The 13,761-nt window shown below is 45.4% G+C and overlaps 1 protein-coding gene across 17 annotated transcripts in view; it reads left to right on the top strand.

Moving 5' to 3' along the window:
* Nucleotides 1–8,781: 8,781 nt before the first annotated feature.
* The window catches only part of MTSS1 (MTSS I-BAR domain containing 1), a 127,415-nt gene continuing 122,435 nt past the window's right edge, over nt 8,782–13,761 (top strand). For 16 of the 17 annotated variants that reach the window (XM_054815333.1, XM_054815334.1, XM_054815343.1 and 13 more), the window contains exon 1: nt 8,782–9,540. In XM_054815333.1, the coding sequence (XP_054671308.1) occupies nt 9,469–9,540 (72 nt within the window). In that variant the 5' untranslated portion in view covers nt 8,782–9,468. The remainder of the gene's footprint in view (nt 9,541–13,761) is intronic. The other variant, XM_054815350.1, reaches the window with a different exon arrangement.

Raw genomic sequence — 13,761 nt, forward strand, 5'->3', positions numbered from 1 at the left:
TGTACTATGGATGCAAGGAAAGGAGCGAATGGAGGTGGCACGTTTATCTTCACTTGAAGACAGCGTATGTTTGAAATGTGGCAGGGTTTCTGAGATAAAGCAATGTAACGAGATGGCAGGGAAGGGGAGCGGTAGGAGAAGATTAAGGCAACAGATTTCCCTGGGAAACTCTGTTTTCCAGAAAAATCATCAGAGGAAGATGCTGTTCTGATTAACATTAATTTGCCCCTCTTTTGTTTTTTATCTCCAAGGCAGGATATAGGGCAGAGCAGAGACCAGGGAAATGGCAGCCTCGCCACCGAGCCAGCGCAGCAGCAGAGATGATGGAGTATCTAGGTCAGCATGCAGCAATTCCTCCCAGATGGCTGAGATCTACAGAGCCAAAGGCCAGCCTTGGCGGTGGAGCCAAGCGCTCCTTTTGCAACTGACGGGCGTAAAATCTGCTCCCCCTTTCAAGCGGTATTGCGGGAGGGGACCTTGTACCACAGCCTCCCTCGGTTGGAACGAACGCCCGTTGGCCCTGCTCACCCATCCCTGCTCGGCTGGGAAATCAGTGTTGCCATGGGATTCAGATACAAAAGGCCAAAAGATGTGGGTATCAACCAAGTACCCAGATATCTGGGGAGGATATTTTCAGCCCTAAAACCAAAACTGAGGTGGAAGCTCTCCTCTAAACAATGACGCTTTGCTTTCTCACACGAGAGCAATGCCAAATGTTACCCAGAAATAATTTTTGTATTTTAAATGTCTTCACTTAGCTTTGAAGTTTGTTGCATTTTACGCAGGTTTTAGGAAAAGCTCGTGCACTCAAGCACTTGTTTACTTTCTCCTAATATCCGACTTGGGCCTAATGAAAGATACTACCTTTGCCGACAGCCTTAGTGTCCTCAGAGGAGATATAGCTTTGGAGATCAGCACATTGGGCATGCACAGATCATATATCACAGGATCTTTCTCCCTCTTCTTGCTGTGTCTCAACCCACTGGGACAAGAGCATGAAAGGATCAGTGCTTTCCCTGTATATCATCCCTGAGCATCAGTCAGACTGGCAGCTGTCTCTCAAGATTTGCGCTAAACCCTGGGTCTTCTGTAGAGGTTGATTCACGTGGCCATAGCCTTCAAAGTCAAAAGACACTGTTAGATCATCCTGTCGGGGAGCACAGGCCATCAAGATTTGTGCTAATTTGTGTTTCGTTAGAACATGTCCTTCAAAAAAAGACAGTCCACTCCTGATTTGACAGCTGCAGAAGAGGGAAGATCTGTTATTTCCCTGTACTGACAGAAGTTTAGAAACTCATTCAAGAGGTTCATTCTCGGTTGTTGAAAGCACCAGGTGAATTTTCCTCATGATCTCGATTTCTGGCAGAAGGACACATCGAATTTTGTGCTTAGGACATAAACTGTGATGCCAACCACCTAACTAACTTGCCTTGCCACTGAAGATTTAAAGACATACTATAGATGAAGTGCCCTGTAATTCAGGATTTTGAGTAGACATATTGAGAAAAGGACAGTGCCAGAAGATATGTTTCTAGAATAAAGGCAGCTGCTTCTGCATATGCTGAGAAAGGAGGGTAAGCTCAACACGAGGATTTTTGGGCAGGAGCTATCTGTTATTTGTATTTTGGATGACAGCTACCACATTATAGGTGTTAATCTAATGATATTCACCCTAATACCGGTATGCTTTGTCTGAACTAGTCAGCCTAACACAGATCATTCCTTTGTTTCTGCCATAGCAGAACTTGCTAGAACAGCATTTTTTATTATGAACGTTTCTCCTTAAATCCTCCATGTTCTGATGCTAGATAACTTCCTCTTCAAACTGGCATTATAGGGTAAAGAACAAAAAGATCCAGAAAACACTTAATTTAGCAAGCGCACAGTATTGTACTCTTTTTATGTGGACACATAGAGAGGTACAGCATTTGATAGGATATAAGGAGTTCACACCAATCTCAGATCTGTCCGTGCATCCTTCCCTTGGTGCATAGAAATGACCCCGTAAGTTAAGCGCAGGGATGGTTGTGCACAGTCTGAGTGATGCAAATAGAGGCATGTTTTGAACAGCATATAATGCACATTTAGTTGTATTTATTTACTGGCTATGGTTAGAAACGGATGTGACTTTGCACTTCTTCAGGCTGTAGACATGTTACGTTGAGAAACTGTCTTTCCATCTCTAGCTCCTAGTATATAGGAACATACTCGGGGCTAGCGGAAAGTAAGAAGGCAGGAAGGACCTCCTGTTATCTCTGTATGTTCTGCATCCTGCTAAAGTTGCACACATCTGCCTACTAAGACGACCAAAAAAAAGGCTATTATGTGACCCAGACAGGTTTACTCAGAGCCCGGTGCAGTCGGGAGTATTGCAATCCACATGGTAAAACTGGTACAAAATGTTACTAATCAAAGACTTGAAAAGAAGATGAAGGGGAGAGAGAACGAAACTGTCATTACCCACTATTTGGACTGTTGAATCTGGACTATTCATAGTAACACACCAACTGGATCTATCCAATTGCAATAACGAGTGACAGCTGACTACTTAACAATTAGGTTTTCCTTCCCCACCTCTGAAATTAAGGTCATAACCTTTTCTATTTACTTTTGGGATGTGGTAAATTAGAGCTTTGGCTTCATTACAAAAATTAATTAAAATAGTCACACAATGGCACCATTCATCACTGTGCTTGTCCCTCCCTGCAGTATGTCCTCATGTCAGCTCTCTTTGGTTTTAGTCCCAAATTCCAGTACGTGCTAGTCTGCCTGTATTATTTGGATCAGTAGACTAGATTTTTTCTTTTTGTCCATCTTCTTTGGTTCATTGGAAGGGCTCCTCTTGTTTCTAATTCTTCAGTTTCTTTTTTTTTTTTTTTAAATTGTACATAGCAGGCTCTCAGCATGATCTTATCTCCCCAAAATGCTTTCTGGCCATGGAGTTTGCAGCAGAACTTTAACTTGGACTTATAGCAGAAACCTCTACCTGACAATTTCTCCCTACTGACATCTCAGGTGTCTAGGTCTCGAAAACAGGATTAATGTTCAAATTGTTTTCATCAGAATTTCAAACACTAAACATAACTAAAGAGATAGGAAAATAAAAATCCTGACTATTCCACACTTACACAGAGTTGGAAGTCTGCCTATTGAAATAGGTTTTATTTTTTTTCTAAACCATTTCTTTGTGAATATAATGCTTGTTTTAAAAGCTGGATTTATGGACTGGCAAAAAATAATGTTTTCTTTCATAGGAGGAAGTGTCGCATTATGTTTCACGTGACCGTGTCCCAAAGTGTTTCAACACGCTGAGTTCTGTGCGTACCAATAAATACAGATCTCAGAGATTTCAGGAGCAGTGACCTACTAAAAATTGTTGCTTGGTGGGAAGTGCAGAAGAACTCAGATTCATTTTACATCACAAAAGGAGAAATGGCCAACAAAGGCTTGGACTAATATACGTGCTGGAGATAGAGCCCAACAGGCAACTTTGATATATATGTGTAATTATGCTGAAGTCAAAGTTGATGTTGCTTTAAAGAAGAGAACATGAACTATTTGCAGAAGTGACACCTATTGTTGGCTTTACTTCTTCAGAGTGTTTCAGGATGTATGTAACCGCAAGTATAACCTGATTTTTTTTAACTTACTGCTTGTCTACACAGGTGCACTCAGGAAATTTTATCCAAATTAGTTTAGGGCGTGACTTGAAGATGCATCAGCTAAACAGCTTTAAAATGTGAAAGCAAAGCCAGTTTTTGTGGAATGAATGCGTCCACGCCAGAACCTGATACAAGGTAATGAAGCCAGTTTGAAAGAGGGTTCAGATCAACAGTGCTGGATATTTAAACCTGTGTTGGCTGTAGATGAGAAACAAGAAGGTATCTCCTCCGAATGAGCATGGGGATGGTTATACAGGCTGCCCCTTCTTCATGAAACACAAAAGGCAGGGTCCTCTTCTGGGCTAAAAGAATCTTTCTTTGCAGGCTGTTTTCAAATGTCAGGTCCCTGTGTGACCCATCATACGGCTGCCTGAGCTCTGGTGACATGGGAGGCCACGGCTGAGCGGCGAGTGTGGAAATATGCCATCGGTGCTACTGTGGCTTGCACAGGATGAAAGTGCCCACGTAACCTCAGCCATGGGAACCCCACTGGCCATTTACTGAGGTTCATCACGCAAGAATTTTAAGAGTGATGACAGGAGCGTTGCTTGGAAGGAGATGATAGACCTGAACGCCTTTTCTGAATCTGCCAGCCTGAGATGGCAGACGTGAGCAAGAATATTTTGCATTTCCACCACTGAAAAACGTGCCCTATCTGTAAAGCCTTTGATATAACATGCAAACCCTGATTCTCAGCTTTTGTGCCTTGCGCACAGAGTTAGCTGGGGAAGGACTTTTTTTTTCAAGTTGTTGGTGAGGGGGGGAAGCGGAAGACTAGTCCCTTAAAAATAAACATCTCGTCCTCTGTGTGCTCTGAATGAATGGCATCCCGTGTTGGACTTTGCTGAAAATGTTTTGTTGGTGGTTTTTTCTTCTGAGAAAAGCTTACAGTCGAAAATGAGACCGCATTGATGTTTTGCTGCAGAGTCGTTGCCTGTAGGTAGGCTTTAGATGGAGCTGTTCTATGGAAATCAATCCTGGTAAAACAATAGCAGCTGTTATTTTGCCAGCAAGCAGCAAGCAGAAATGATTGCAGGGGTACCCCCATTATAGCAATGCTACTTGGTAATTTAAAAACAATTTGGGACATAAAAATAACCTGAATAAAGCTGGAGAACCACTACATTGTTATTTCTCATGTTCTGAAACCAGAGACTGTAAACACCTTCTCCCGACAAAAAAGTGAATTCTCCCTCACCAGGTCCCCACTTCCATGTATGACCAGTGAATAATTAAGCCTCTTCAGATATAATACAGATATTTCACTAGTGATAAGGAGGGGTCGCTATTTAATATTTGTAATGCTGTTGGGACAGCTGGCTTACCTGGATTCTGTTAGATTTGCTTCATTGTTCATGAATTCCTTTTGTCATCTTTCTGGCTGTGTTGCCTGCTATCTTACCTCTCCACCCAATTAGGCATTGTAAAGCAAGCTCATCTGCTTTTATCGACAGAGCAGGATTGTACCTGGTGAGCACCTTGAGGACTGAAGGGAATCATGTCAAGGACTCCTTCTCTTGGAAGCTCTTGGGCTCTATTTTCTCAATCTATAAAGAGGAAAATACCATCATCCTTCAAAATATAAATCATTATTAGAAAATCTCAAACAGGGACAGAATACTGGTTTCATAAAAAAAAAAGTACACATTTATTTTTCAAGTTTAATATATTTTATGAAGGCTTGAGGATGAAAGATTCTGTGGCAATATAATGGAATATTATAATATTAATTTGCATCAATTTCTTAAAGAGATAATTCAATTAAATAGTTCAGCCTTTAGCAACCTATTTTTTTAAAATCATATCTCTTTTGAACTGTCAACCACTTGAAGGAACAGCCCTTGATTCTTTCTTGATTGTATGCTAGATGAGGCAATTTTTCCTTGGGGAATAACATTAGCTAAATTAGGAACACTATAATTTAAAGGTGATTAAGTACCTTTTGTGATTGTTGTTCTATGACTTCAATCTGATAACACTTAAGTGCATGTGTAATCTAGTCTTCCACGGGGCTACTCACATTCATAAGTGGGCTTAAGTCTTTGTAAGATCAGGACCTAAATAAGCACCACAGTTAAATGTTTTACGGCAAATTGACAGAATATATATTTGTCCTGATTGCAATGACATTTCACACTTGTGCTTGATGCAAAAACACTCAGAATGCTTTTAAAAATTGGGATTTTCCTTTTACAGAAAGAGAAAGCAAGGCACAGAAATGTGAATGGATGCACTCTGGTCATAAGGCACGTCCGCTGGCAGACCTGGGAACAGGCTGCGGACTCCTGACCCTCACGGATTTGTGCCCTGGTTCACTCCGGCTGTACTTGGTGCCTTGGCACTCAGCACGGGAGCATAAGTAGGAACAATCCAGGCCAGACAAAGTGACCAAGTCATTGCTCAACCTGCCCACTTATCTCTGGAGAAATTCTTTCTTAACCATCAGCCTTCTTGTGGTTTCAGTGGAATAGGCTTCTTGTCAGCAGAGCACCCAACATGTTGAAGGATGTCAGAGCACGGGCTACTAGTGCACCGTTGACAAATTTTAAGGTTGACATCTGTTGGGGGTTGCCGAGTAAGACGCACTCAGCCATCCCACCATCAAGAAGTGGTGCTGGCATTTGCCCATGCACCAGGATATTTTACAGAATGTCATCACTTGGTAATGAAACATTCCCCAGTAACGATGGCTCACGAGCACAGAAACAGCCTTTGCCTGCAATAAAGTTTTGCAAATAATGCTTGCAGGAAGCGATTTGCTAGGAATCAATCAAGCAGATCCCAGAAATAACGTGACAGATGGCAACCCGACATTACCGCAACATCACCAAACTACTTTTTACTCACACTTTAAACAACCATTTGGACTCAGGTCTTTAAACAAAAATGTTAACTCTCACTGTAGAGCTGGTTGAAGCTGAATTGTCATCCCGCAGAAAATTCTATCATTAGAAGTCACTAAAAGGCAGAATAAAATGACAAGTCTGAAATTTCCTTCAATGCAAAAGAAAAAAAAAATCAATTATCAAGACCCTGTTTTGATGCCTTTAGGTTATATGCCCTTGCCTTAATTTTTATCTGTGTCATGCTATGAACAACCAAAAATTTTAAAATATAAAATTAACACAAACATTATTCTAAGTGATATATACAATGAAAATTTAACAAAATAGATTTTGAAAAAAAAATACTGGAAAGACCAAATACTTTTCTGTTTGCATTTTGATTTTTTGTCCTATGAATATAAAGTTTGTTGAAATCATCATGTCTCCATTTTTCAAGACTTAGCACCTTCTGACAGAAAAATATTCCACCTGAACAGTTTTGATGAGGTCTCCCTAGGTTGTGACCGGGCACACTCCAGTTACGGCGGTTTAGCAAGTTGCTTATCACAACCAGCAATGTGCACGGCTTCTCCTTGCACGATTGCAAGGTAAAAACCCATTCTCTTACATTCGATGTCTAATTTACGTGTTGTAATTTACTGAGGCTTGAAATCCTTACTTCATTTTTCTCTTGTATGCCTGCACACTGTTTCATCACTGTAGGAAGACCTGTTGCTTGCTACAGAGCAGACAGCCCTGATTTATTAACTAAAGCGTTAACGCAGTCGTTAAACAACAGCCTTTTCTTTCTAGGAGATTCTTCTCCCTGCTGTCCCATGTGCATCGCGCACTCTGCAACCTTTTACGCTGGAAATTCTCATTCCCAGAAAGGAGGTTAGCCAAAATACGGCTTGTGCTAAAACAAAGATCATCCCAGAAACAGAGTGGCTGAAGAAAGCAAAGTAGGCCACCAACTTTCCCTGCCGAATTGCTGGATGTGACTGTCCCAAGGGAACGCTGTCACGCTGGTTATGCGATGGCACCTGAAGCTCCGCGCGTGATGAGCAGGTGTCGTTATCACAAGCCGCTGGGGACATTTTCTGGGCTGGTCTTTGGGAGCGAGGGTCACACAGAGCCACAAAATGAATCTCTCGGTCAGACCTAGGGAGGGTGTTTCCTCCCTGCAGCGAAGTGCGAAAAAGCAGAGGGGAAATTGCTGCGGCAGCCTGCGACGCCACAGCCCCGCTGGAGCCAGGGCACCTGTCCAGCCTTTTCCTTCAGTGCTAAATTAACACGGAGAACGTAACGTGTGATGTGAATGTACCTAGATACTGGTGGAAATGAAGCAAAATACAACGGCGCGCACACGGGCTCTTCTTCAGCAGTTTGTAGGATAAATAACTCAAATTTCTAACCTTCCCTCTCAGTCATGGCCATGCATGTACCTGTGTGTGTATGTATATATGAAGACAGCGCCCTCCCTTACTTCAAGGTCTAAGGCTTATTCTTCCATACTTACGTTTTCTGGTTCTACATGCGGCTCTTACCGAATCGCATCGCAATGCAGCCTATTTCCCCAGCGTGTCGCCAGGCCTGAGCTCCCCAAAACAGCTGGGCACGTGCTCGAGTCTCAGGGACCCTTGTGCATTTAGCGTACGGTGCTGACGTCCCAAGGACAGGCACGCACGCCAGAGTTTGCAGGATGCGAGCCACAGCCTGGCTGCACGTCTCGATGCATAATTCTGAGCGCGACATTTTGCAATATTTGGCACAGTGAACGTGAAAAATGAATTACTTTTAAAATCCCGCGTTTTAAGTAATTTACCCTAACACCCTTAAATACCGTCTTGCATTTGTGGGACAGGATGACTAAACAGCCCCACGTAATCCACGCCTGAAGCTACGCCAGGGTTCTGTCTGCCGTCGCTTGTAACTTTGCCGAGTACTTCCCGCTCGGGCGCTCTAAACCGGTGGGCTGAGGCAGATGTTTTTCACCAGAAACAGCCGAATTCGGGCTATTTCGGTGACCGTCCCACGAGGAACAGCGTCCTCGCCGAGCGCTGGACGCTCAGGACGCCGCTTGCTCCGAGGGCCGGCCCCGGTTCCCGCCGGTAACACGGCCTCGCGGCTGCACCGCCGCAGCGCGCGCCGGCAGAACAGCGCGAACCCGCCGACCCAGCACACCGGGGCCAATCAGCGGCCGCGCTGGTGACGCGGCTGGGCGGGACGGGGCGTTCCGCGCGGGCGGGCGCAGCGCGGGGCCGGGTCGGGCAGGGGGCGGGGGCGCTGCCGCCAGGGGAGCGGCGGGGGAGCGGCAGGCAGGCAGGCGGGCGGGCAGGTTTTTCCTGGAGAGGGCGGGCGGCGGGCCGGGTGCGTTAGCTGCAGCCGGGTCCGTGGGGCTGGCAGAGACCCCCTAGGCTGCGCCCCGAGCAGCGGCTTAACGCGCAGTCGCATCTCTTTTTATACAGATAAATATATATTTTTTTTCCTTATTTTTTGGGGTGTGTGTGCGCATCTGCTCAGCGCCGCGGAGCTGGCGGGCTGCGGGCTCCCGCTGCCCTGAGCGCGCCGCCGTGCCGGGAGGCGCCGGTCGGGGCCGCCGCCACCGCCGGGGCTCGGGCCGTTATGCGCAGAGATGGGTTTCGTGGCTGCCCGCGCGTGGGAGGGTAGTGCCCGCTCGGCGCTCAGTCCCCGGGTGCTCCTCAGCGCGGCGGGGAGGTGCGCGTAGGAGAGAGGCGCCAGGATTTCATTTTTTTCCTCATTTATAAATTTTCAGAGGTGTAGGCAGATAGGGGTTCAGGTGTGTTGTTGGTGGGGGTTTTTCTCCCCTTGTTGCCTACATTGACTTGTTTGCTCCTCCCTCCCCCCCCCCCCTTTTTTTTTTTGCGTGAGGTGGGACACCGGGGAGTCGAGGTTTTTTTTTAGCTTAGTAGAGAAACTGCAGCAGTGTTTGCCTCCTCCAGTGTGCTCGAGCGAGGAAAATGGAGGCTGTGATAGAGAAGGAATGTAGTGCGCTCGGAGGGCTCTTCCAGACCATCATAAGCGACATGAAGGTAAGAGACTGAAGGCTCTGGGGGGGGGCCAGGGGAGACGTTTCCTCTCCCCACCTGGCCCGGAGAAACTTGTGCACCGTGACCTGCCGCCGCACCGGAGGGCGATGGTGGTGGCGCGACCTCCCAGCCCACCCCGGCCCGGGGCTGCTGCTGCCGGGACGCTGCCCGGCTGCCGCGTGCGTGTCCCCAGCCTGGCGAGGGGCTGCTCGAAAATCCTTCACCCCCGTGGTTGGGGGCTTGCGAGTTGCCTGCAGGACACCACCTCTCCCTCCCTCCTTCCCTCTTTTCTCTGTCTCTCTTGCTGAAACATGCAAGCTGTTACCTTGCACCAGGGTCAGCGTTTTCCAAACCCGTCTCTTTTTTTTTAATTCAGTTTTATTTTTTCTCCTCCACCGTTTTTTTTTTTTTTGGTTGCTTTGGGCTGTCAGATCAGTAGCAGAATAAATGCAGCGAGGCAGGAGTGTTGTGTGGAGGAGATGGGCACGGTGCATGTCAACCGTGGGGTGGGGCTGGAAAGGGCAATGTGGGGATTTCTGTGCCACTCTCATGGGTGCAATGGAGAAAAAATTTCACCCTGGAGATGCTCAAAAGTTGATGTGTGCCTGGATTAAAACTGCTGCTCAGTCGGTTATGTGGTATTATTTTCATACTATGTATGCTTATGGAAGTGGTATTTGCTTCTTTCTGTGGATAAACGCAAAGGTCTCAAGTTGCTGGGTCTCCTCTCCACCAGCGACCAGAAATCTCAGGCTGTGCTGATCCCTCCTGCCAGAGGGTCCCTCTGAGAGAAGCATTCCCCATCTATCCTTGGCAGCCAAGGGCACTTCTGCAGGTTTTTCTTTGGATGAGCGGATGCCTCCCGCCCTTTGCTCATGGAAATAAATAGCGTAAAAGCCTTGCTGTGTTCTGCCAGTCATGCCTCCCCCAAACCCCAGGGCTCGAGGTGCCCTGCCTCCGGCGCGCGGCTGTACTGCAGAATACTGCAGTGTTCCCCTGGACAAGGGCAGCTTGTCTTCTTCCTGGGGCCGGCTGGGAAGGATGCAGTTGTCAGGAGATGTTGAGGAAAGCGTTGGATAATGGGGGGACCGCCATAATTTAAAGGCAGCGACTGTGCATGCTGCGCTTCTCCTGGCCAGGGGCATGGGATTTCTTGGGGTGTTTTAATGGGTGCAGGGCTGATGAGCAGGGAGGGCTGCGGGAGAAAGAGCCACCAAGTAGTAGTGGTGGAGGAGGGTGACGGGGTCTGCTTTAGGAGGGAGCCTGGCAGATGTGAATGGCTTCTAGTGTATTTTGGGGGGGGTTGGAGAAGCTGTTTGCACTATAAGTTATTTTCTGGCGAGCGTTCATATGCACTTTCCTCTCAAGAGATCTTAGGAGACATTTAATTAAAAGCATGGCTTGTCAAGAGCAGGCGGATTGCAGAGAGGAGGGGGAGAGAGCGTGTGTGTGTGTTTGTGTGTGTATCTGTCAAGACAATGCTGCAGTCCTGGTGGTGGTGTTCCTCGGGCTCTCAGTCCCCTTACGTTTTTACTAACAACTGCACTTTAAGATAAAACAACAGCCCCCTGAAAAGCAGGAAACGATCACAAATCCTGGAATCATTTTAGTGGGCTGTGCAGGGAATGCACAGGACATGTTCTGTTCCAGATGAAGCACAGGTTTGGGTTTCAGCACAGAGGGACACTAAATATGTTTATTCTCTGCTTCTTTCTATAAGTGAAGCGTTTGATACTCCTTGCTCTTAAGCAAATGGGCCTCTGCTATGTGGATTTATTTTTTCTTTTCCTTACATATTGTTACTTGCACGGGAATGCTGCTCATCAGAAACATGTTGACATGAGCTTATGGAGATGGGCACAGGTGTGAATATTTTTTTCTTAATCCTCCATAGTAGTGGAACCTGTTTTGTGAACTGGCAATTACCAGGGGGAGAGGTTTGGAAGGAATCACAGCAGATCTTGAGCAGCGTGGTGGTTGTTCCAGTTAAAAAACCCTCCTCATTTATTTAGCATGAGTAGAACAAATAATTTTTACCTGTAGTTCAGTTGGATGCAGCTAATGCTGTATGGCTGCTGAGATGCACTAGGATTCTTTGTGAATTGTGCACAAAGGATCGTGACAATTTCTAAGAAAAAGTAGCTATTTTTGACAGCTAATCGTACCTTCTGTAGTAAAGTGAAAAATAGCATTTTAAGTGCTGTTTCACGTAGTCAGGTCTGTGTGGGCAGGCTTCTGGCAGAATCTTGGAGACATTGCGTAGGGGTCTGCCCACACATACCCAAGTGCACTATCTGTGCCTATTTCTCATCGCAGGCTGTGATCAAGGCCTCATATGCCCTGCAGTGCTGAGGGATTTGCTGCAGCATCCGCCTTTTTTTTTTTTTAACTAAATAATTTGCAGGTTCTTTTTATCATATGTATTGCCATGCCTTAAACATAGTTGTAAAGATGGTAGCGTTAATCAACAGCGTATTAAAATGACTCTGAAGTCTTGCCAGTGGATGCAGATGGGTGCTGCAGCCGAGGTGATGAAGATACAGTACGTGTGGACTGATTTTTCTCTTTGTTCACACGAACACAGAACTAGCTCAGGTGTACCTGTTGTTAATTTTGCGCTCTCCTTGATCTCAACAAGGTTACAGAAACTGGTATTACAATCCAGAGTAATGTGATTGTTTCCATTTGTCTCCGTACTGTGTTAACTTTAAAACGTAATGAGGGCAACACATGCCAGTGTGACTAACACATCCCATTTTTTGATAGCAAGATTATCTGTTGCTGGCTGAGGTCTCTTAAACTGCCTTTAATATTTTCTCCAGAAACCACAAATCTATCCCCATCCTCTACCAAAAATAATTTTGTGGTTAATACTCAACAAAACAAGCTCCAAAATAATTTGACATAAAGCTAAGTGATTTAGAGAAATGATGTTATTGAGTTAAATATAATAAACATGCCATTTATACAGCACTCTAATGTACAGCTGGAACTTCAGTCCCCCAACAAGGAAGTCCATGTCTTTTATGCAAAAAAAGGGTCACGTTTTTTGAGTACTGTGTGCTATACATGGTGACAGGGTTGATTAAAAAAATCATAAAGGTGGGAAAAAGCCTGCCCATCCCATCCTTAAGTTTGGTCCATTGTCACAGCCCTGGTGTTTCCTACGATACGTCACTGAGTACGTGGCACTTACAATTTGTTATACTCTTATGCAAGATCTTTTTCAAAGCAATCAAAGTTTATAAAAGCAAAAATAAAACATGTATGTCCCCTCAGAGGAGTAGTTTTGTGTGCCACATGCAAACGCCGCGCGGTTTCTCTTTGAACGCGGCATACTTTCTGTAGCTCCCTGTGGGAAGGGAGTATTTGATCTGAATGGCTTGTAACTCATTTCTGGCAATTGAGAAATGAAATGCTGTAATGTGCTGTTAATTTCAATATTTCTTGTAGTGCAAAGCAAATCAGTGCAGATAATTTTTGGGAGGGCCTGTGGTGGATGGCTTTTAAAAGATCTTGCCCTCTCATGCAGAGCAGATTCTCTTTAATGCTGCTTTTCCTTCAGTGTCTTGATTTTACCTTCCTTTTAATCACATTGTTCTCTGCTATCTTGAAGGAAAAAGGAAAACAAGAAAACACCTTTGAAAACATTGAAATTGGCAGTGTTTGTAGCTCATCACTTGCTTGATGATGGTTCTTTTCCTTTTTGCGTGTTCTTTGTCTTGCCTCCTCTGCCAGCATGTGTTTTGGCAGGGCAGGGGCTTGCTGTATGGGTACGGCACCTGACACTCTTGAGGTGGGCATGGAGGGAAGACGAATAAAGAGCAGTTGGACCAACACAGGTTGTTTGTGACTTTGTTTATACCGAGTGGGAGGTTTTTACTACACATGTATGGATCTGGTGCAGATTACCAATTGGTCTCGCTCATCTCCCTGCATGTGAGGGATGTACAGGTATGAGGGGGACTGCAAACATCATCCCGTTGGTGAACAAAAAAAAGGTTCCCAAAGGAGGAATGAAATTCTAGAAAATTTTAGCATTTCTTTTGTTTTAAATGCGTGTGTCTTATTTATAGTTGTTAGCTGAAAACTCTGTAAAATCAACCTTTCCCTTTTGGCAGTAACCTCTACTTTAATACTATAAAGGAGGTGAACTCTTCCCTTCACCCCCTTGCTGCTGCTGCTGGAACTCTTGGACGAGAGAGTGGTTGGTGCACCTTTGCT

The sequence above is a fragment of the Grus americana genome, chromosome 2 (assembly GCF_028858705.1).
Source record: "Grus americana isolate bGruAme1 chromosome 2, bGruAme1.mat, whole genome shotgun sequence".
Taxonomy (NCBI): Eukaryota; Metazoa; Chordata; class Aves; order Gruiformes; family Gruidae; genus Grus; species Grus americana.